General features: G+C 45.3%; 1 protein-coding gene across 3 annotated transcripts in view; it reads right to left on the bottom strand.

Annotated features, from left to right (window-relative positions):
* Positions 1-2,295: 2,295 nt before the first annotated feature.
* ZNF653 (zinc finger protein 653) overlaps positions 2,296-24,009 on the bottom strand; it is a 38,088-nt gene continuing 16,374 nt past the window's right edge. For 2 of the 3 annotated variants that reach the window (XM_077470344.1, XM_077470345.1), the window contains exons 5-9: positions 21,576-21,753; positions 19,017-19,125; positions 16,165-16,279; positions 15,983-16,082; positions 2,296-6,302 (exon numbers count right to left, since the gene is read on the bottom strand). In XM_077470344.1, the coding sequence (XP_077326470.1) occupies positions 6,125-6,302; positions 15,983-16,082; positions 16,165-16,279; positions 19,017-19,125; positions 21,576-21,753 (680 nt within the window). In that variant the 3' untranslated portion in view covers positions 2,296-6,124. The remainder of the gene's footprint in view (positions 6,303-15,982; positions 16,083-16,164; positions 16,280-19,016; positions 19,126-21,575; positions 21,754-24,009) is intronic. The other variant, XR_013270424.1, reaches the window with a different exon arrangement.

The following is a 24,009-nucleotide window of genomic DNA, read 5'->3' as shown; positions in this document are numbered from 1 at the left end:
AAAAGTAGGTGCACTGAAGGACTTGGGGCGGCCTGTGGGATACCAGAGAACATAGCGTGGGGTGGGAAGGATACCAGAGAACATAGCATGGGGGGATACCACAGAACATAGCGGGGGGGGGGGTTACCAGAGAACATAGCATGGGGGGATACCAGAGAACATAGCAGGGGGTGGGAGGATAACAGAACATACCGTGGGGTGGGAGGGGGGTACCAGAGAACATAGCGTGGGGTGGGGAGTATACCAGAGAACATAGCGGGGGTTTGGAGGATATCAGAACACATAGCGTGGGGCGGGGGGAGGGTACCAGAGAACATAGCGGGGGGTGGGAAGATACCAGTAGGCATAGTGTGGGGTGGGGGAATACCAGTGAGCATAGAGTGGGATGGGGAGATATCAGAAAACATAGTGGGGGGATGCCAGAGAACATAGCTTGGGGTGGGGGGGATGTCAGAGAACATGGGGGGGGATACCAGAGAACATAGTGTGGAGTGGGAGGACATCAAAACATAGCATGTGGTGGGAGGATCACCAGAGAACATAGCTTGGGGTGGGAGGATATCAGAATATAGCGTGGGGTGGGGGGGTACCAGAGAACATAGCGGAGGGTGGGAAGATACCAGAGGGCATAGTGTGGGGCGGGGGATATCAGAGAACATAACGGGGGGTGGGGGGAATACCAGAGAACATAGCGTGGGGTGGGAGGATACCATAGAACATAGGGTGGGGGGATACCAGAGAACATAGGGTGGGGTGGGAAGGATACCAGAGAACATAGCATGGTGTGGGGAGTATACCAGAGAACATAGCGGGGGTTTGGAGGATATCAGAACACATAGCGTGGGGCGGGGGGAGGGTACCAGAGAACATAGCGGGGGGTTGGAAGATACCAGTAGGTATAGTGTGGGGTGGGGGAATACCAGTGAGCATAGAGTGGGATGGGGGGATATCAGAAAACATGGTGGGGGGATGCCAGAGAACATAGCGTGGGGTGGGGGGATACCAGAGAACATAGTGTGGGGGGGGGGGGGATACCAGAGAACATAGTGTGGGGGGATACCAGAGAACATAGTGTGGGGGGGGGGATACCAGAGAACATAGTGTGGAGTGGGAGGACATCAAAACATAGCGTGTGGTGGGAGGATCACCAGAGAACATAGCTTGGGGTGGGAGGATATCAGAATATAGTGTGGGGTGGGGGTGGTACCAGAGAACATAGCGGAGGGTGGGAAGATACCAGGGGGCATAGTGTGGGGCGGGGGATATCAGAGAACATAACGGGGGGTGGGGGGAATACCAGAGAACATAGCGTGGGGTGGGAATATACCATAGAACATAGGGTGGGGGGATACCAGAGAACATAGGGTGGGGTGGGAAGGATACCAGAGAACATAACATGGTGTGGGGAGTATACCAGAGAACATAGCGGGGGTTTGGAGGATATCAGAACACATAGCGTGGGGCGGGGGGAGGGTACCAGAGAACACAGCGGGGGGTGGGAAGATACCAGTAGGTATAGTGTGGGGTGGGGGAATACCAGTGAGCATAGAGTGGGATGGGGGGATATCAGAAAACATGGTGGGGGGATGCCAGAGAACATAGCGTGGGGTGGGGGGGGGGGAGATGTCAGAGAACATAGGGTGGGGGGATACCAGAGAACATAGTGTGGGGGGGGGATACCAGAGAACATAGTGTGGGGGGATACCAGAGAACATAGTGTGGGGGGGGGGATACCAGAGAACATGGGGGGGAGGGGGATACCAGAGAACATAGTGTGGAGTGGGAGGACATCAAAACATAGCGTGGGGTGGGAGGATCACCAGAGAACATAGCGTGGGGTGGGAGGATCACCAAAGAACATAGCGTGGGGTGGGAGGATATCAGAATATAGTGTGGGGTGGGGGGGGTACCAGAGAACATAGCGGAGGGTGGGAAGATACCAGAGGGCATAGTGTGGGGCGGGGGATATCAGAGAACATAGCGGGGGGTGGAGGGAATACCAGAGAACATAGCGGGGGGGGATACCAGAGAACATAGCGGGGGGGGGGATACCAGAGAACATAGCAGGGGTGGGGGATACCAGAGAACATAGTGGGGGTGGGGGGATACCAGAGAACATAGCGGGCGGGTGGGGGGATACCAGAGAACATAGCGGGCGGGTGGGGGGATACCAGAGAACATAGCGGGCGGGTGGGGGGATACCAGAGAACATAGCGGGCGGGTGGGGGGATACCAGAGAACATAGTGGGGGGGGGGGATGTGTCTTAATTTCCCAACAAATACTCAGAAACAATATTGTAGAAATAAATATATTTTAATATAAACATGGTAGTGGACTAGCGCTCATAAGTGAGGCAAATACTTTCCCCCATGGAGGGCAAGACAGTAAGGAGACAGTTCTGAATAAAAGAAAAAAAAAGACAGGATAAAAAAGTGGCGAATGCTTAAAAAGCACCCGTAGCTTATACAAACAACGTTTTGTTACTTGGACAATATGTCTGAGTCCACAGCAGTCTATCCATTTCCTAGGCCAGGGCTTCTCAACTCCAGTCCTCAAAGCGCCCCCAACAGGTCATGTTTTCAGGATTTTCCTCAAATAAAACAGCTGTGGTATTTACTAAAAGGCAGTGAAACTGATCAAATCACCTGTGCAAAATAATGGAAATCCTGAAAACATGACTTGTTGGGGCACCTTGAGGACTGGCGTTGAGAAACGCTGCCCTAGGTACTAGGGTTCACCGATTCCTACAGCTTGGGAAGGATGGGTAATGGTTCAGGTCACAAAGAGGTTGCCTCTTGCTGGTTAAACACTTCAATGTCACACTTAGGCGAGTCGGATACTGGAGCTTCAGAAGCCCTGGTTCACACTGAATGCGGCTTTGAAATTGCGCTACTTCAGAGCGATTTCAAAGTCGCTGATTTCATGTTCGGCTTGCCGACGTCTGTGCAACTTCATGCCCAGATGTAAATGCAAGTCGCACATGAAATCGCCAAAAATAGTGCATGAACCTTTTTCAAATCGGTGCAAGTCTGAGTCGCAGTGGTTTGAACAATAGGCACGATTAGGGTGCGACTTGCCAATTCGCATGACAAGTCACATTGATGTGAACAAGGGCTGAGACGGATTATCAGCTCCATAAGCGTATGTCACATACATGGTGGTGTGCATACTGTCCTCCATCTATGTAGTCACGTACATGTTCTTAAAGGGGGCGGCACTCACCACGTGCACATCATCAAAGTCAGTGGAAAGGATTGTTCACATGACCACTGAATACGATTTAATAAAACTTTTTTTGTCCCATCATTATCAGCTCCCTCCAGCAGTCTCCTGCTGACGCATTTCTCACTAGTATAGCCCTAAACATTGAGGTGGAGCTTAGGTCCAATACCAGGGCAAAACGCATATGAAGAGAAAACCGTCTAGTGAGGTTATACAGATGAACAATAACATTTTATGGTATCTGGAGATCATGTGGCCAAGCCTTTTCTCTGGTTTCTGGGACTACTCCTGTGTGAGGTTGGTGCCCCTGTGGCTGGTCCTCACAGATAGGTGCTCCTCCAAGGGCGGAATGATGGTTCGTTATGTACATCATTACTAATACACTATTTGGCCAAATGATTGTGGACACCTTACCATCACACCTATATGAGCTTCTCGGTCAACCTATTCTAAAATCATGTGTATTAATATGGAGCAGGCAGCACTTTTGCAGCTCCCCCTTCCTTGGAAGGATTTCAACAAGGTTCTGGAGTGTTTCCTGGAGGAATTTGTGCCCGTATCCCAAAAAGAAGAATTGTAAGGTCAGGTACTGATGTTGGATGAGAAGACCTGACTTGCAATCAGTGTTTCCATTCATCCCACAGCTGTTAAACCACTTCAATACCGGGCACTTTCACCCCCTTCCTGCCCAGGCTAATTTTCAGCTTTCAGTGCTGTCGCACTTTGAATGACAATTACGTGGTCATGCTACACTGTAATAGAGCTTTCTTTTGGTGATATCTTATCACCACCGCTGTTTTTTTTTTTTACAATTTTTTTAAGTGTTTCTTTGTTTGTTATATTTTGCAAATAATCTTTCTTCATAAATTTAGGGCAAAATGTATCCTGCTACATTTCATTGATGAAAATAAAGCAAATCAGTTTATATTATTTAGTCTGTGGGGAAGTTATAAAATCCACAAACTAGGGTGTGTGTGTATGTGTGTCTGTGTGTGTGTCTGTGTGTGTGTCTGTGTGTAAATCAATCCTGATCCATCTCATTTCTTAAGACCCGAAAAAAATGCTAGGGCAGTACAAATATCCCCCAAATGACCTCTTTTTGGAAAGTAGACAGTCCAAAGTAATTAGTAAGATGCATGGCAAGTTTTTTGCAGTTGTAATTTTTTGTCACAAATTCTTGGAAAATGAAGACATACTGTCACCAGTGCAGTACAGCGTCATCATATAACTGGTGAACTGGTGTGTCGGTGATCAGGGACACTGACTTGTGACAGTATGTAAAAAAAAAAAAAAATTGCAAATATTTTGCTTTCTTTTTTTTTTATACCATTTTTTTTGTTACATACTGTGGCCATAGTAACACTGTACTACTATGGGGAAGCGATCAGGATTTTTATTTTTTTTACAAACTATGATTGCTTATAACAGTGAATTTCAGTGTTATAAGCAGCCTTTTTTTTTTCAGAAAGAAACCCATTCATTCAGTGTTTACCATTGTGATTAGCCACAGCTAATCACATGGTACAGATGGGCTATGATTGACTCTCCCTGTCTGTACCATGTGGACCAGTCACAGAGATCAACACAACAGTACACAAAGAATGGTATGAATTGTGTACAATTGTGTACAATTGTGTACAATTGTCACGTCATCTGCTGTGATTGGTCACAGTGATCACATGGTACCAGCAGCGGGTCGGTATGCTGATCCATCATCAGCTGCATCATATGAGGCCCACCCAGAGCTAGAGGACTCCCACTGGGTGGGAAACGGTTAAATAAGGTTGAGGTAAGGGGTCCGTGCAGGATACACAAGTTCCTCCAACATGTCTTTATGGAGCTCATCAGTTCTCAGGAGAAAGGGGTAAAATAGCCTCTCATCCAAAAAGTCAAAGTTAGTTTTATTGAAACAAGCTGATACACAGACATCACCTTTCACTAATAAACAGAGCTTAACCGTACAGTCTGTGATTATGTTCCATTTAGGGGTTAAATGTGTTAGGGTTGGTTGCACTTGGTGAACTTGTCTATGCATCAGTTTGTTTCAATAAACCTAACTGGCTTTTACAGAGTGGCCGTTTTACCCCTTTGTTCTGAGGACTGATGTGCTGGCTATGGAGCGGTTTATGACCACGGGGAGCCAGCTCCTGATGCCAGGTGACTGAAGATGAGAGGGAAGACGGCAGCAGAACATTGACCTTCTCAGCATGTCTTTATGGAGCTAGGCACAGTCATGCTGAAACAAAAAAGGGTCTTCCCCAAACTGTTACCACAAGGTAAGGAGCGCACAATTGTCTAGCATATCTACCTATGCATTAACATTATCCTTCAATGAAAACACCTGAACTCAACCATAATGAGAGGTATCAACATACTTTTGGCCAGAGAGTGTACTAGGAACTTAAACCTTAGACTGTGCCTGCATGGGTTGGAATAGTCCAGACAAGTTCCTTTACATAATAAAAGTTGAAGCACGGCAGTTGCAATTTCTATGTAGTGTTACCAATAAGAACCTGTTCACATTTGTGCTGTTTTAGGGTTGTTGGGGGTGCAGGGAGTTGGGGGAAGTCCCACTAGCTTTCCAGCAAAATGCACTTCCACCAAGTTCCATGGTAAAGCATGCCAAAAGTGTCTGAAATGGCGCAGTAATATAAGAAATTCAGAAATGTGAACATGGCCTTGATACACAAGTCCTCTTTAGAGAGCGATTAGTTCCTTTATGGTCGAAGAGTCTTTGCTGGTTGCTGTGTCTCCTGGCAATCACCAATGGATGTTCTCTCCACACTACCCCCTACTAGAATGGAGCACATTCGTTTGACAACGTACCCTCAACTCTCTCCACAGTGTGACATAAATAGGTATCAGTCAGCTGATACCACCCCTCCACCCCAATGTACCATGTCACGTGACCTCTCCTTCTGGATGGCTCTTTAGTTTGTGGAATTTGACGCTCTCGCGTTTTTCAAAAAGCTTGCCGCAATGCTCGCAGGAGAAGCTGTACTGGATCTCCGAGCCGTGCTTCTTCATATGCCAGTTCAGAGAGGCACGCTGCCGGCACTGGTACCCGCAAACTTCACACCTGTAAGAAGACATGCCATTAATGTATGGTTGGAAGGAACATATTCATACCATGCACCAACCTCACCTCCATAATAACCTACAGATATATGAAAAATATTATCTAAAGGGTGATGGTGAACCGCACAAATCATATAAAATGTTTTGAAGGCAGAATTACCCTATAAAGGTCCCAGTATCTGACTCTTTTGGGAGCTTGTAACTCTGCAGTGACCCCATTATTGATTGCAATGCTTAGGGCTTGGAACCTGGAAAGGGTTAAACCCGCCTAGCCATTGATCTTGATTAAAGCCCAACCCTGGGTAACTAAAAAAAAAAAAAAAAAAAAAGGATCTCTTGCAGCGGGGCTGGGCCTGCAGCGAACAGACTGTTTGTTTTGGTCTGAGGCAGGGGCCTCCAAACTTTGTAAGTAAGTCCTGGTTCACAACAGTGCGGTTTTCAAATGGTGCTACTTTAGTGTGATTTCAAAGCCACAGATCAGTGCGATTTGCACCTCCGATTTCATAGCGGCTTGTGACTTAATTTAACAGAAGTCTATGCAAGTCACAATAAAAAAAAAATTAAAACTAAAAATAAAAAACCATCGGAAAAAGGTAGTGCAGGTACCTTTTTCAAAGTCGATACGGCAAGTTGAATGGTTCCATTGTTAGGAATGGGGTGGGACTTGTCAGCCAATTTGGAACTGTCAAATCGCATTACAAATCACACTGATGTGAACAAGGGTTCATGGGCCAGTTTGCTATCTTTCAACCTTTGGGGGGGTCCAGACTGTGGCCAGTGGGAGGGAAAATGTCCCATCATTGGTTTTCTAGTTCAAGAATTGTATTGAGTTTTGCATATGCCATCCCACACAAGGCCATGTGGGAGGACCTGTGCCCCATATCAATGGTGTGAGGAATGGTGCTCCATATCGCTGGTGTCAGTAAGAGGAACGGTGCCCAATATCGTTGGTGTCGATGAGAGGAACGGTGCCCCATATCGTTGGTGTCGATGAGAGGAACGGTGCCCCATATAATTGGTGTCAGTGAGAGGAACGGTGCCCCATATCGTTGGTGTCGGTGAGAGGAACGGTGCCCCATATCGTTAGTGTCGGTGAGAGGAACGGTGCCCCATATCGTTGGTGTCGGTGAGAGGAACGGTGCCCCATATCGTTGGTGTCAGTGAGAGGAACGGTGCCCCAAATCGTTGGTGTCAGTGAGAGGAACGGTGCCCCATATCGTTGGTGTCGATGAGAGGAACGGTGCCCCATATCGTTGGTGTCGATGAGAGGAACGGTGCCCCATATAATTGGTGTCAGTGAGAGGAACGGTGCCCCATATCGTTGGTGTCGGTGAGAGGAACGGTGCCCCATATCGTTGGTGTCGGTGAGAGGAACGGTGCCCCATATCGTTGGTGTCAGTGAGAGGAACGGTGCCCCATATCGTTGGTGTCAGTGAGAGGAACGGTGCCCCATATCGTTGGTGTCAGTGAGAGGAACGGTGCCCCATATCGTTGGTGTCAGTGAGAGGAACGGTGCCCCATATCGTTGGTGTCGATGAGAGGAACGGTGCCCCATATCGTTGGCGTCGATGAGAGGAACGGTGCCCCATATAATTGGTGTCAGTGAGAGGAACGGTGCCCCATATCGTTGGTGTCGGTGAGAGGAACGGTGCCCCATATCGTTGGTGTCAGTGAGAGGAACGGTGCCCCATATCGTTGGTGTCAGTGAGAGGAACGGTGCCCCATATCGTTGGTGTCAGTGAGAGGAACGGTGCCCCATATCGTTGGTGTCAGTGAGAGGAACGGTGCCCCATATCGTTGGTGTCAGTGAGAGGAACGGTGCCCCATATCGTTGGTGTCAGTGAGAGGAACGGTGCCCCATATCGTTGGTGTCAGTGAGAGGAACGGTGCCCCATATCATTGGTGTCGGTGAGAGGAACGGTGCCCCATATCGCTGGTGTCAGTGAGAGGAACGGTGCCCCATATCGCTGGTGTCAGTGAGAGGAACGGTGCCCCATATCGCTGGTGTCAGTGGGAAAAATGGTACTCCATATCGTTGGTGTCGGTGAGAGGAGCAGTGATCCATATAATTGGTGTCGGTGAGAGGAACAGTGACCCAAATCATTGGTTCTCGGTGAAAGGAATGGTTCCCCATATTGTTGGTTTGAGGAATGGTGCCCCATATTGTTGGTGTCGGTGAGAGGAACACCGATGTAGTGCATGTGCTGTGAAGAAACGGACCTCTGTCTCCGTTTCTTCACTCGCAAGTGCTGTGACTGACGGCTCCTGCGCGCATGCACAGAAGTGACGTCAAGCGGCTTCGGCAAGTCACAGAGCTGGAGTCTGCGGCCCCCGGAAGGAAGAGGGGCGAAGATGGATGCGGCCTGCAGCTGAGACGGCGTGGGCTTTGTTTGCAGGTAAGTGCCACATAATGGGCTAGTATTACTTTGCACGGGAATAAAGAGGAAGTAAAACCCATCAGTCCTCTTTAAAGTGATTGGGTAAAGTACAGGTAAAGTACAGTACAACTACAGGTAATAGAGATTATTTTTTTCCCCTCCCTACCTTGAAATGACATATCCTCTGTCATGAAATCATTCACATATCCTTTATTATGGGATTTGGATTTCCACTTCAAAATTTGACAGATGACACCCCATTCAAAACAGTCGCACTGTTACGCAGACCTGAAACTGTAGCCCAGAGATCTCAGCACTGATAAACAGGATAACTATACATTGTTGCAACTCACCAGTATTTACTGAGAACTGAAATAGGAGTTTTGGATGGATGCATCCTTTAAAAAAAAGCGATATGACCAAGAATATCAGGGCTGTCAGCAGGTAACAGGGAGTGTAGGAGCCCTAGCTTTAAAGCCTCGTACACATGATTGGACTTTCCACCAACAAAACCATGGACTTTTGTCCAAAGGGCGTTGGCCCAAACTTGTCTTGCATACACACAGAAACACAATTGTTGGCCAACAAATACGAACTCAGTGACGTACTATGTTGTTTTTCAGCTCTTTAGCGCCACCCTTTGGGCTCCTTCTGCTAATTTCGTGTTAGTAGAAGTTTGGTGAGTGTTGATTCGTGCTTTTCTTTTTTCGCACTTTTCAGTTTGTTTCTGAACATCCGTTCGCCAACCAGCCATGTTGTCGAATCGGAGGCGATAGGTGTTATTTTTTATTGGTCTTGGAGTTATTGCTTTGACATTATTTTTATGGTTGAATAATGATTTGATTTGTTATATTTTCTATATTTTTGGATGCTTAGAATGCACTTTTTGGTTAAGTTCTATTGGCAGATAGCATGTCTAATTTTATTTGTTTTCTTTTTTTAATGCACAATAAAAAAAAAATGTGTAGAATAATACTTGGCTATGTGTTTTACTTGCAATGTGAAATGGACAAGGGACACCAACATAGTTGTATATTTCATCTTAAAAACTACAGGATAATGGTGTTGTGGTAACTTGCCCAAATAAAAAATTAATAAAAAATAAATAAATTAAAAAAAAAAGCATAATAATAATTCTTGATATCACTAATAAAAAAAAAAAAGCCTTTGAAAATTTGTTTGCAATAACTCCATCAGTATCACCAGCAAAGCAGCTTCATTATTATCCCATTAAAGAAGAAGAGAATTGTGCGCTGCATTTCAAGATTTCATAATTTGCCGCGTCAGAAATGTTAATTCTCCATTACAAATGCTTGTTTACAAAACCGACCGCTTCTGCTTCCAAGCATGCGTGTTTGTACTTTGGACTTTTGTCCGACGGACTTGTGTACACACGAGCGGAAAATCCGACAACACACATTTGTCCGCAGGAAAATTTATAAACCTGCGATCCAACATTTGTCCATGAAAAGTTGGCCCACAATTGTTCCGATGGATCGTACACACGGTCTGATTTTCTGCCAACAGCCTGTCATCACACATTTCCCTTTGGATAATCCGATCGTGTGTACGAGGCTTTAGTGAGTATATTCTGGATTTTCAACACAGTAAAACAGTGCAGTGCAGCTGAAGTGATCCCTACAGACCTATGCACTGTGGTAACGCATGTTCCTGCAAAATGCTTTGATGCGTGGCAGTTTGTGTGCTGTGTTGCACAGCAAGTGCGCTGCGGTACGTTGCGTTCAAAGTCAAGTTTGTTTTTTTGGTCCGAGGCCATGTGTTGGCAGTCTATTCAAAATGAATGGCCTGCCTTACCGCAGCACAAAATGACTGCGGGCACTAATGCACTGCAATGGACCTGAATAGTGTTATAGGTATTTAACTGATCCCCCTGCAGCACACACACTGATGGTGGGCTGTTATTATAAGAGTATACACCCAACAACTGACAAGCCTGAAAAGCTGTGCTAATAGTGTAACAAGAAACTCCATAAAAAAATAAAATAAAAAAAATCCATACAGCAATACCACGTCGTAAACATATCTCTTTACAGCAGCATTAAACCCAAAGACACCCATTTATTATATTGCAGCTTACCAATTCTTAGGCCGCGTACACACGCGCGGACTGTTGGCCCAACTTTGTCCGTCCAACAGTTTGAGCGAACAGTCCGCTCAAACTTAGCATGGACGGACATGGCCACACACGACGAACGAACAGTTTGCTGAAACCGTGCGCGATGACGTGAACGGCACGTACGACGGGACGCAAAATACGACGTCCTATACACTGCATTATAACTTTCGGCTTGAAAATCCTTTCTGAGCATGCGCGCAACTTTGTTTGACGAACAAGCCTACACACGGGCGGACTGTTCGTTGAAACAAGGTTTCAGCGGACAGTTTTTCGGAATTTCCGTAAAACCTTGTCCGTCCAACTGTCCGCTGAAAGCCCACACACGAGCGGACTGTCCGCCCAAACACTGTTCAGCGGACAAGGTTGGGCCAACAGTCCGCGCGTGTGTACGCGGCCTTAGATGTGATGACTGCATTAGATTCCTTTGTTAGGCTTTCTTTGTTTTATTTTTGTCAGGTGATCCAGCCAGCAAGTCTTTTTTTTCAAAAGCTCAAGCTCTTCAGCAGAATGTATCAGTTTAGCCATTTAACACTGGCGGGGGGGGGGGGGGGGGGTAAAATATGATCAGATTTTATTTATTCATGTAAAACCTTTATTCCAAAAAGGTAAAAACTGTTTGCGTTAACAACTTGCTGACCGCCTCACGCCGATACATTGGCAGAAGGGCACGTACAGGCAGAATCACGTACCTGTATGTTGTCCTTTAAGAGGCGGCGGGGGCACGAGCGAAACTCTGTGAGTCGGGTCGCGGACTCGATCGCCTCAGGGATACCTGCGACCGCCTCATGGAGAGGAAGTACGGGGAGATGCTAAACTAAACAAGCATCTCCCCGTTCTGCCTAGCAACAGTGTCACTGATCTCTGCTCCCTGTGATTGGAGCAGAGATCAGTGATGTGTAAAACACAGCCCCCCCCCCACACACTTAGCTGCCCCTAGGACACATTTAACCTCTACACTGACACCTAGTGGTTAACCCCTTCACTGCCAGTGTCATTTACACAGGAACCGGTGCATTTGCTGTATAAATGACAATGGTCCCACAAATGTGTCAAAAATGTCCAATGCGTCCGCCATAATGTCGAAGTCACGTTAAAAATCGCTGATCGCCGCCATTTAAAAAAAATAAAAATATTAATAAAAATGCCATAAAACTATCCCGTTTTTTTAAACACTATAACTTTTGCGCAAACCAATCAATAATCCCTTATTGCGATTTTTTTTTTAACAAAATATGTAGAAGAATACGTACCGGCCTAAACTGAGGAAAAGAAAAGTTTTTTTATATATATTTTTGGGGGATATTTATTATAGCAAAAAGTAAAAAAGAATTGTGTTTTTTTCAAAATTGTCACTCCTTTTTTTGTTTATAGAGCAAAAAATAAAAACCGCAGGGGTGATCAAATACCACCAAAAGAAATCTCTATTTGTGGGGTGAAAAAGGATGTCAATTATGGTTGGGAGCCACATGGCATGACCAGTTAAAGCAACGCAGTGCCGAATCGCAAAAAGTGCTCTGGTCAGGAAGGGGGTAAATTCTTCCGGGGCTGAAGTGGTTAACTGATTATCAAGTGTAAGCTGGGGTTTGTTTTCAATTTGTTCGTGTATTTAAATCTGCTAAGATGTTTAACACTCCCCTGCCCCTCAGATTAACCACGCTGCTGTCTGCCGTGCCTCCTATTACTATTCCTCCAGAGTTGTGATTCCCGAATACTGGAGATGTGTTACTGGCCAGATCACCAGGTGAAAACAGAAGGAAAAAAAAGACAAAGAAAAGCAAACGAATGCAGCCACCACATTTAATGATTAGTAAGCTGTAATATATTACATTTTTGGTTTTGGGTTTATATCCTTTTTAATTTAACATTTACATTTTCACTGAGTCCCAGGAGCATAACTATCACTATACTTACAGTGCCTTGAAAAAGTATTCATACCCCTTGAAATTTTGCACATTTTGTCATATTACAACCAAAACACATAAATGTATATTTATTGGAATTATATGTGAGAGACCAGCACAAGATGTGAAGTGGAAGGAAAATGCTAAATGGTTTTCACATTTTTTTACAAATAAATAGGTAAAAAAATAATGAAAAGTGTGGTGTGCATTTGTATTCAGCCCCCTGGGCCAATACTTTGTAGAACTACCTTTTGCTGCAATTACAGCTGCAAGTCTTTTTGGGGATGTCTCTACCAGCTTTGCACATCTAGAGAGGGACATTTTTGCCCATTCTTCTTTGCGAAATAACATGGAGAGCGTTTGTGAGCAGCAATTTTCAAGTCTTGCCACAGATTCTCAATCGGATTTAGGTCTGGACTTTGACTGGGCCATTCTAACACATGAATATGCTTTGATCTAAACCATTCCATTGTAGCTCTGCCTGTTAGTTTAGGGTTGTTGTCCTGCTGGAAGGTGAATCTCCGCCCCAGTCTCAAGTCTTTTGCAAACTCTAAGGCCTCTTTCAGACAAACGATCCATTCAGGTCCACCTGTCAGTTTTTTAGGCAGACCTGAACAGATGCTCCATAGACCTCTATGTAGCATCGGATGTGAGCGGTGACATGTCTGCTGACATCCGACCTGCTACGATCCGAAAAAATGTGACAGAGGAAAAACCTACCGTATTTATCGGCGTATAACACGCACTTTTTTCCCCTTAAAATCAGGGGAAATTCGCGGGTGCGTGTTATACGCCGATCCTCCGTGATTTTTGAGCCTCTGGGTGGCTTTCAGCTGCCTTTGGCCCTTCTCGCGGCTTTCGGCCACCTTCGGCCGTTCTTGGCGGCTTTCGGGCGCTCTCGGTGGCTGAAAACCGCCGAGAAAGGCAGAGAGTGGCCAAAAGCTGACGAGAATGGCCGAAAGCCGACAAGAATGGCCGACGAGAATGGCCGAAAGCCAACGGACTCGCCATTTTTTAAAATAAAATCTGAAATTAACACTGACAAGGGGACAATGATGCACAAGGCTGCAATGATAGACAGGCTGCGATGGTGGACAGGCTGCAATGGTGGACAGGCTGCAATGGTGGACAGGCTGCATGACAAGGCTGCAAATGACACTGATAAGGCTGCATTGATGGGCATTTAAATGTAAGTTTTTTTTCCTTAAATTGCCCTAAAAGTTTTTTCACGTAAAATTACCTCCTAAACTTGGGGTGCGTGTTATACGCCAATAAATACGGTACTTTTCCATCCGTCTGCGGATCAGATCGGGTGACGACGGACTCTGCGGTCCGCCGTCACCCGATCTCCCATGGGGGAGAGCGCCTCTCTGGCAGGTCCGTCCCTGTGCAGTGTACAGAGACGGACCTGTCATCTTCCTGCTCAGCGGGGATCGACGGAGCGATCCCTGCTGAGAAAGCGGGTGTCCACGAGGCGGATCATCACGGATCCACCCCGTGTGAAAGAGGCCTAACAGGTTTTCTGCTAAGATTGCCCTGTATTTGGCTTCATCCATCTTCCCATCAACTCTGACCAGCTTCCCTGTCCCTGCTGAAGAAAAGCATCCCCACAACATGATGCTTCCACCACCATGTTTCACAGTGGGGATGGTGTGTTCAGGGTGATGTGCAGTGTTAATTTTCCACCACACATAGCTTTTTGTTTTTAGGCCAAAAAGTTACATTTTGGTCTCATCTGACCAGAGCACCTTCCACATGTTTGGCTTCTCGCAAACTGCAAGCGGGACTTCTTATGGCTTTTGTTTCAACAATGACTTTCTTCTTGCCACTCTTCCATAAAGGCCAGATTTGTGGAGTGCACGACTAATAGTTGTCCTGTGGACAGATTCTCCCACCTGAGCTGTGGATCTCTGCAGCTCCTCCAGAGTTACCATGGGCCTCTTGGCTGCTTTTCTGATTAATGCTCTCCTTGCCCGGCCTGTCAGTTTAGGTGGACGGCTATATCTTGGTAGGTTTGCAGTTGTGCCATACTCTTTTCATTTTCGGATGATGGATTGAACAGTGCGATATGTTCAGAGCTTGGGATATTTTTTTTTAGAACCTAACCCTTCTTTACCGTTCTCCACAACTTTATCCCTGACCTGTCTGGTGTGTTCCTTGGCCTTCATGATGATGTTTGTTTACTAAGGTTCTCTAATAAACCTCTGAGGGCTTCACAGAATGGCTGTATTTATACCAAGATTAAACTGCACACAAGTGGACTCTAGTGACTTGTTGACTAATTACAGTGGCGTCATGTGCATTGTGGGCACACGGGCGCCGCCCTCCCTTTCCATGTGCCCGGCCCTTTCAGGACGGAGGACACATGAATTAAAATGGAAATTAAAACGAGTGTGTATTTTGAAGCACCTGATTAGAACCAAAGGCTCTAATAGGCTTCAAAACAGGATGGGCTTGGGGCACAGAGAGTGCGCCCTGATCCCACCTTGGCTCCTCCTCCTCCTTACCTCTGTGTCTCCTCCATGCCTCCACTAGGTAAGGTGATCGCTGCTGGCTGTGTCTCCCACCTGCGGGGTGATTGGTGGTGGATGTGTCAGTGTCTGGGGGGTTGCTGCGGGGTGATCACCGCTGGCCGTGTCCATGTCTTCCGCACACGTGGGGGGGGGGGATTGGGGCTTGCCGAGGGACGGGTGCTGGCTGTGTCTTTGTCTTGGGGTAGTTGTGTTGGTTGTGCCATTCCCCCAAAAATAGTAGGCACCAGCCGCCACTAATTAGGTGATTTCTGAAGGTTCCACTACATTTTAGTTAGGGGTATCGGAGTAAAGGGGGGCTGAATACAAATGCACGCCACACTTTTCACATATTTATTTATAAAAAATTTGGAAAACCATTTATCATTTTCTTTCCACTTCACAATTATGTGCCATTTTGTGTTGGTCTATCACATAAAATCGCATCGCAATAAATATATTTACGTTTTTGGTTGTAACATGACAAAATGTGGAACATTTCAATGGGTATGAATACTTTTTCAAGGCACTGTATGGTGCTCTGATACTAGAATAGCTGTAGCTCAGTGAAACAATCAGTTGTAAATAAGAGACCAGTCCATGATCTGACATGCACCTCATTGGACTTAACACAGAGTAAACCAGCACAGAAAAAGGCTGAATTCCTGCAGTTCAGTTTGAACTCTCTCCTTACCAGTGTCATTAACATCACTTCCATATGCATGTGGATGCCTCCAGCACTGACAGTCACTTACTGTAGAGGGGTCTCCCCTGTGTGGGTTCTTCTGTGCACCTCCAGGTGACTTTTCCTTTTGAAGGATTTGCCACATGTCTCGCAGATGAACTCACGGATACCTAAAAACAGACAGGCAGACGTTACACATACAGAGTGCAGAGAAATCCCAGGCACCTCTAGAGAGATCACATTGGTGTTTACCTGTGTGTATGATCATATGGCGCCGCAGGTGGTTGGACAAGTAGAATTTTTTTCCGCAGCCAACCTCTGGGCACACCTTGGTCCTGCCTTTTCTGTGCACCAAATTAATGTGATTCTGTAAGCAGAATTATGGATTCATTTTAGAACTGAACATAAATACAATGGATACAAATTCATACTATTTTTTGTAAACATCCTGTAATCTAAAGGGCAGAATATTGGTCAGCATCAGCCAGGTCAATAGAAACTGGTCGACATTCGGCCCTGTGTGTAAGGCAGCCGGTCTGACAGACAAACATCCAAAGGGGCAAGACTGAAAAAGGTCTGCTGATCGTTTTGGCAGGGGTGCAGTCCCCCTGTCAGAACACAATAGCTCAAGGGGGGGGGGGGAATCGATGTACTAACATCTGATAAATAGTACAGGATCTCCTCCTGAGCTCTTCAGTTTTTTTTTTGTTTTTTTCAGCCTATTGGGTTGAAAAAAAAAAAAAAAACTGATGGTGTGTACCAGGCTTAAGGGACAAGTTCACCCCTAGGCTTAAGGCATGATGCACCCATAATTATGAACAGACAAGTAAAAACTGTTAATTTAATTTATATATACACATGCACTCCGGGCATGGACATAAAAAAAATCTATCATGTTTACATAGATATTGGATTCACGGTATGGGCCCTTTCGCAGGTGCAGACCATTCAGATCCACCATCCGTCTGGCGGATAGGATGAAAGGTGGTCCGTAATCATCTGATCCCCCCATAGAGGAGAGCAGAGATCTGACAGGTCCGTCCCTGCACAGAGTGCAAAGACGGACTCGTCATCCGCCGGCTCAGCGGGGATCAACGGAGAGATCCCTACTGAGCAAGCGGATGACTGAATACGGATCTGCATGTCTGAAAGGGCCCTAAAGGATATGAAATGAATTGATAAGTAAATGTTTGTTGTAAATTCATAAATATATACAGACATGTCATCTGGGCGGCACATTGCAATGTTATAAAAGATATGTATACATTGTAAACATCATTGGTTGTAGATAGTGGGTCTAGATGGATTCCTATTGGCAGGCATATGACTGCATCCTAAATTCTATGTCTGTCTTCACACCGGTCCATTGCACTTCCATTGTGGTGTTAAAAATCCTGCTTGCTGCATTTTATGGTCAGTTAAAAAAAAAAGTACAAAAAAAAAAAGAAGTACAAAAATATAAATAAATAAAATAAATGAACCTCCCGGTTCAAACGCATTGAAAACGCAGCAAGAACACATCATAAAACTGTTTTTGATGCAGTTTTTGAGTCACATCAAAAAAGAAGGCTTCCCCCTGAGTGGGTGGGATTTTAAATGACCATCAACTCCGGACACAAATGGACACAATAATATACAATTTTTATTCATAAATTACACAATGTACATAATATTACCAGGAAGTGCAAATGGGCTAAACAATGTCCTCCTGGTATATTAATAAACAAACAAATATATACAGAACAAAATATGATTAAAATAATGCTTGTCCTATATCACCCACACCCGACGCGTTTCCAGTTGCTGATAATTCAGAACCTTCATCAGGGGTGAACAAACTTGATGATATAGCAATCTAGTGAGGTGTAAGTTCGAGGATCAAAATGCCTGCCATTTAGAAAAATATAAGTATGTCTGAAGAGTACTTCAAATACTATCGAGATGTCAACCAAGTACAGGATGTCCTGCAAATTACTTCCAGATCAGTTAGACGGATTCTATGGCAAGGGAGGTTTTTGTTTCTATGTGAGACATTAATTGGAACAAACAATGGCTATCTGGATGTTTCAAGTCCACCTTCATGTGTGTGTCAAGCTGAATTAGCATGTATATGACTTGCACCCAGGGTTGCCTTGTCCCATTCCCAGGAAATAAGCCCAAAAGGAAAACTGGAAGCTGTAGTCCAACCACAAATTACAAACAGCAAAGCAGTCCTCTATGTGCAGCGTATGGATAAATAAATAAAATAAATGCACCTCCCAGTTCAAATGCATTGAAAACGCAGCAAGAACACATCATAAAACAGTTTTTGATGCAGTTTTTGAGTCACATGACCCATGAAAAATATACCATAAGCACAGAAAATTAGTGCAAAATCGCAGCGAAATTGCTGCAAATTTGCGTGAAATCGCCGTAAATTGGGTGCATTTTTGGTGCCATTATTGGCACCTTTTTCTCTTATCGGCCCGATGCCGATAACACCATTTTAGGCTGAAATGTTTCAGCGGTTGACATTTCATTGCATCTCTACACCCCGTATCACTGCTGAAACACAACAGTGCATACGGCATGACGCTGAACAATGGATACAGGGAGGGAGACCAGAAAAAACATCTACAAAGTGGGGGAAGAGGAAAGGTGTATAGGCAGTAGGGCTGCGATTTTTTTTAAATAAACTCGATTTACGATTCAAATCGATTTTAACTGCTAGGAACTGATAACATAAATCACAGCTGCAGGCAGGATTATTAAGGCGAGGCCGTGGCTTCGGCCTAGTCCGCGACGGCTGGCATCGCGGGTGGCTGACTGACAGTTCAACTTCTCCCCTGCACACGGTCACACACCGGAGAGGCTAGGGGACACAGGAGGGTCGTGTGTGGGCGATAATAGGAGGATTGCGCCAATGGGAGCTCAGAGCCTCAGACACAGTGCACATGTCTGCTCAAGTGCCATTCTGGACACGCCCCCTGCTACGGAAACTCTGAAAGGAAAAAAAAAAATCTAAAACGATTTTCTTCAAATCTGAATTGGTTTGAACTCAACTCGATTCAAGATTAAAATTGATTTTTTCCCCAGCCCTAATAGGCAGCCTACTATAGTCATACCTGAAAGCTGGCAAGAGCCGTGTAGACCTGGACGCAGCCCTCGTAGGGACAGTGGAACATCTCCAACACTCCATCAGCATCTGCAGCCCGGGAGTGCCGATTCTTCTTCCTGATACACACAGAAGGGAAAAAAGCGCACACTGCGAGTTTTAGGTATGTGTGGGTTGTAAATGAAGTGCTTGTTGAAACATTACAGCTTCGCTTTCAGGTATATGGAATACCCGCTTCCCCCTCCACATGCTCTGGTTTCTCCCACTGGCTCCTCCTACAAGACATGCAAGCCAATGAGGGAGCCACAGCGTGCGGCAAGTATTAAAAAACCCACCCAGTCAAATACTTGCAGCAGCAACTGGGTGCCTCTGCGACCAATCAGAAATTACCAGCGCTGTCATGTGGCAGGAAGGAAAATGAACAAATTCACAGAATCCTTACATACCGGTAGTTACATACAGTAATCAGGTTTAAAAAAAAAAAAAAAAAAAACACACAAGTACATCTTGTTCAACACAAAAATAAAAGAAAAAGCACAACATGAACAGAAAAGCTTCCTATACAGTACAATACATTAAAGCAGGGGTCTCAAATTGGAGGCCCTCCAGCCTTTGTGAAACTACATGTCCCATCATGCCTCTGCCTGTGAGAGTCATGATTGCAACTGTCAGCCTTGCAGTGCCTCATGGGACATGTAGTTTTGCAACAGCTGGAGGGCCACCAGTTTGAGAACCCTGCAGTAAAGCATGGTCTAATTTGCTCATCTTTCCTCATAGCAGAGTTTCTCCATGCTTATTTTTGTTTCCCTTGTACGATATCCCTTTTTCTGAATTGGTGCCCAAAACTGAACTGCATATTCCAGATGAGGTTGTACTAATGATTTGTATAGGGGCAAAATTTTTAATTCTATTGTATTCCTTACAGCTATAAACCTAAATATTCACCAGTGCTATGGTGAGCCATTGATAGAAAGAACCATCAGAGTAAAAAATATGGGGCATTTATTCCACTTGAGCCCTAGAACGATTTACCCTTTTAATGACAATTGCGCGGTCGTGCGACGTGGCTCCCAAACAAAATTGATCTCCTTCCCCCCCCACCCACAAATAGAGCTTTCTTTTGGTGGTATTTGATCACCTCTGCCGGGTTTACTTCCTCTATAAACAGTATACACATTTGTAATGTTTTACATAGCTATACCTGCAAAAGGGGCCAGCCTGAAGTCATCAAGCAGGACTTAATTTTCTGACTAAAGTTCCACTTTAAGTATTTTAGGAAGGGGAGCAAGTCAAATGCCTCCCCCAGGCCTGGAACTTAAGTGATTGCAGACATCGCATTCCTGTGAACATAGTTACATAGTAGGTGAGGTTGAAAAAAGACACAAGTCCATCAAGTCCAACCTATGTGTGTGATTATAAGTCAGTATTACATTGTATATCCCTGTATGTTGGGGGTCATTCAGGTGCTTATCTAATAGCTTCTTGAAACTATCAATGCCCCCCTCGGAGACCACCACCTGTGGAAGGGAATTCCACACCCTTGCCGCTCTTACAGTAAAGAACCCCCTACGTAGTTTAAGGTTAAACTTCTTTTCTTCTAATTTTAATGAGTGGCCACGAGTCTTGTTAAACTCCCTTTTGCAAAAAAGTTTTATCCCTATTGTGGGGTCACCAGTATGGTATTTGTATATTGAAATCATATCCCCTCTCAAGCGTCTCTTCTCCAGAGAGAATAAGTTCAGAGCTCGCAACCTTTCCTCATAACTAATATCCTCCAGACCCTTTATTAGCTTTGTTGCCCTTCTTTGTACTCGCTCCATTTCCAGTACATCCTTCCTGAGGACTGGTGCCCAGAACTGGACAGCATACTCCAGGTGCAGCTGGACCAGAGTCTTGTAGAGCGGGAGAATTATCACTTTATCTCTGGAGTCGATGCCCTTTTTAATACATGCCAATATTCTGTTTGCTTTGTTAGCAGCAGCTTGGCATTGCATGTCATTGCTGAGCCTATCATCTACTAGGACCCCCATGTCCTTTTCCATCTTAGATTCACATGTGATGTCTGTGCAATGCAAATTCAGCCGTACAGTTTTTGTATGGCTGAAATCGCATTCGTACCGAGATGGTGCAGGAGCCCTTTTTTTTGGTCCGCACTGGAGTCGGATCACATGGGTTTCCAGACCCATGCGATCCCATTCCACAGTTCGCACTGTGTTCTGCGAACCGATTTGGGGATGTCATTAACTTTATATTGACACCTGCAGCGGTTCGCAGAACGCAGTGTGACCTGCCTTTTAATTCAGATGCGCAGAGGAATCACTGTGGTTCCCGCACCGCATGAGTGTGAACCCAGACTCAAGGTAAATTCTTTAGAACAGTTTATGGTTTTAGCAAATAATAAATCAGATATAAAAACACTTTTGTTCTAGGAATTCTGTTAGGAAACATAAGGTTGTTTGGGAGAACACACAAAATGAGGGAATACCAGCAATAAAAGTATCTATACCTATTGATGATAGAAAGAAGATGACCCACATACTAGGATAGAGAGGCGAGAGCTGGTACTCACTTCTCAGGTTCTTTTGGAACCGGCACTGTGTTCTCTGCCTGATAGTCCACACTAACCATAGGTCCTGGTCCAGATGGTTCCTCCATGGAGTCCACATCAGGTAACTGAGAACTGAGCACCAGTCTGGGAACTTCGCATTCCTCCGGTTCCTCTTGTAGGGTGTACAGTGTATCCTCATCTAGGATAAAGTACAAGGACACAAGGTCAATCTGGCCATCTTCTAATATACAATATCACTGATACCATGTGGTAAGAGAACACGCTATGCCACACATTCGGCTTCTATTGGTTTTGAAGGAAAATCATCTCCAGCTACCAAGTGATGCCAATCTGGGCAGCAAGTGCTTAAAGCGTTTGTGACCCAAAAAAATACAAATAAATTGATTCTGTTCCCTTAAAGCATGTTATGCAGCACAGTGCTTGTGCTGTGTCATTTGGCCCCCTGTATCACCTGAAATACCTGGCTGATCCTGCCTGGCTATACCCTCCCCCCTGTAAAGTGACCACGGTATATCATGGCTGCTGAGCCCTAACACCATGGTCAGTTTACGTGCTTCCGTCACCCGCAGCCCTGCTCTCCTGTGTCTGTGTCCTCCTCTCCCTTCCCTTCCCTGCCTGTCAGCTCCGCCCACTCCACGATCCTCCCCTCCTGGTGCAATCATATCTATACTACAATCATGCCACCCCCTCTGTTATATAACGTTATGTGTCCCTGTGTTACATAAAAAAAATGCTGATTATACCGTATATATCAGAGCGGCTTAGGGCGCTCATGTGACTCCTCGACTCTCTCCTCTGCCCGGCTGACAGCTATAGGGGGCAGGGTCGAGCACTGCCACTGACATCAGCCGGAGAGAGATCCGAGGTGCACGTGAGTGTCATTAGCGGCTCTGATATATATATTTTTTATGTATCAGAGTGGCACCCGGCACTCACGTGACTCCTTGGATCTCTCTCCTCTTTGGCTGATGTCAGTGGCAGTGCTCGTCCACGCCCCCTAAAGCTGTCAGCCAGGCAGAGGAGAGAGTCGAGGAGTCACGCGAGCGCCGGAAGACGCTCTGATATATATAGTATAATCAAAAAATGTTTTATATACCACAGGCACACGGACACATAGCTTTATATAACAAGGGGAATGGCATGATCATAGTATAGGGAGTTACCAACCACTTTAATGCGGACCTAGCAGCAGATATATTTTTTCACACATACACTTAATGCATAAATATAAAACTTTCTGGAATTTATTACCTCTCACAGATACAGCTATCTAAGCCCTTGTACACACGGTCGGAGATTCCGACGGAATGGGTCCGATCGGACCGCTTTGTCGGATATTCCGACTCTGTGTGGTCTACATCTCCGACGGACCAAGTTTTCTACCTTGTTGGTAACATTTTCAGACAAAATGCTCCGATCGGACATACTCCGATCATGTATAGAGAATTCTGATCGGACAAAGTGCCACGCATGCTCAGATCAAATTCCTACATCAAAGCTATTGGCTACTAGCCTGAACGTAGTCCCATCATAATGAAATAACGTCGGATTTTCCGACAAATTTGTCCGACCGTGTGTATACAACAGTTTCGGACAAAATCCGACGGATTTGGTTGTCGGAATCTCCGACTGTGTGTACAAGGGCTAACTGTTTCACCAGAAAGATGGAGCCAGCTTTGTTCAGGCATCATCCAGGTTCAACATCTACTTCCTGGACTGAGATACTGGCTCAGAGATCACACAATCATGTATACCCCGGTGCTACTACGGCCCTGGGCATTAACCCTCCCCCCCCCTCAAACCACACATATATATTAGGGCATGAAAGGTGTGGATCCAGGGTTTGGCATGCCTTGGCCTAGTTAAGGTACATGCTTCCTGGTGGGCTTGCTCAGGTAGGTTCAGACTAGGACACTCCTGAGCTCATCTCTACTTGTTATTGGTTGCAATGAGCAGTCTGATCCCTGGGGGAGAGGAGATTGAGGAAATGCTTCCTTTTGTCTGCAACAGACTGATGGCATCATCTCAGCCTAAGACTGAATTTAAAGATGAATGATGGTGTCACTGTATATTACAGATGAGGTCATACTAATGATTTGTATACGGGCAAAAATAAAATGTTATATATTCCCTACAGCTATAAACCTAAATAATCACCAGTGCTATGGTGAACCATCGATACATATCACCATCAGAGTAAAAAAAAAAAAAAAAAATACTAAATGTTATCAGCACCCTATTAGGATACAACATGGGGCATTTATTAACCACTTCAGCCCTGGAAGGTTTTACCCCCTTAATGACCAGGCCATTTTTTTTTTCGGTGCGGAACTGCTTTTTAACTGACAATTAATTGCGTGGTTGTGCGACACTGTACCCAAATAAAATTGTCCTTTTTTTCCCCCCACAAATAGAGCTTTCTTTTGGTGGTATT

This window comes from Lithobates pipiens, unplaced genomic scaffold (genome assembly GCF_037356315.1).
Source record: "Lithobates pipiens isolate NorthernLeopardFrog02 unplaced genomic scaffold, aLitPip1_a1.2 Scaffold_8, whole genome shotgun sequence".
Lineage (NCBI taxonomy): Eukaryota > Metazoa > Chordata > Amphibia > Anura > Ranidae > Lithobates > Lithobates pipiens.
The sequence above is the reverse complement of the archived record's forward strand: the minus strand, read 5'-3'. Positions and strand labels throughout refer to the sequence as shown.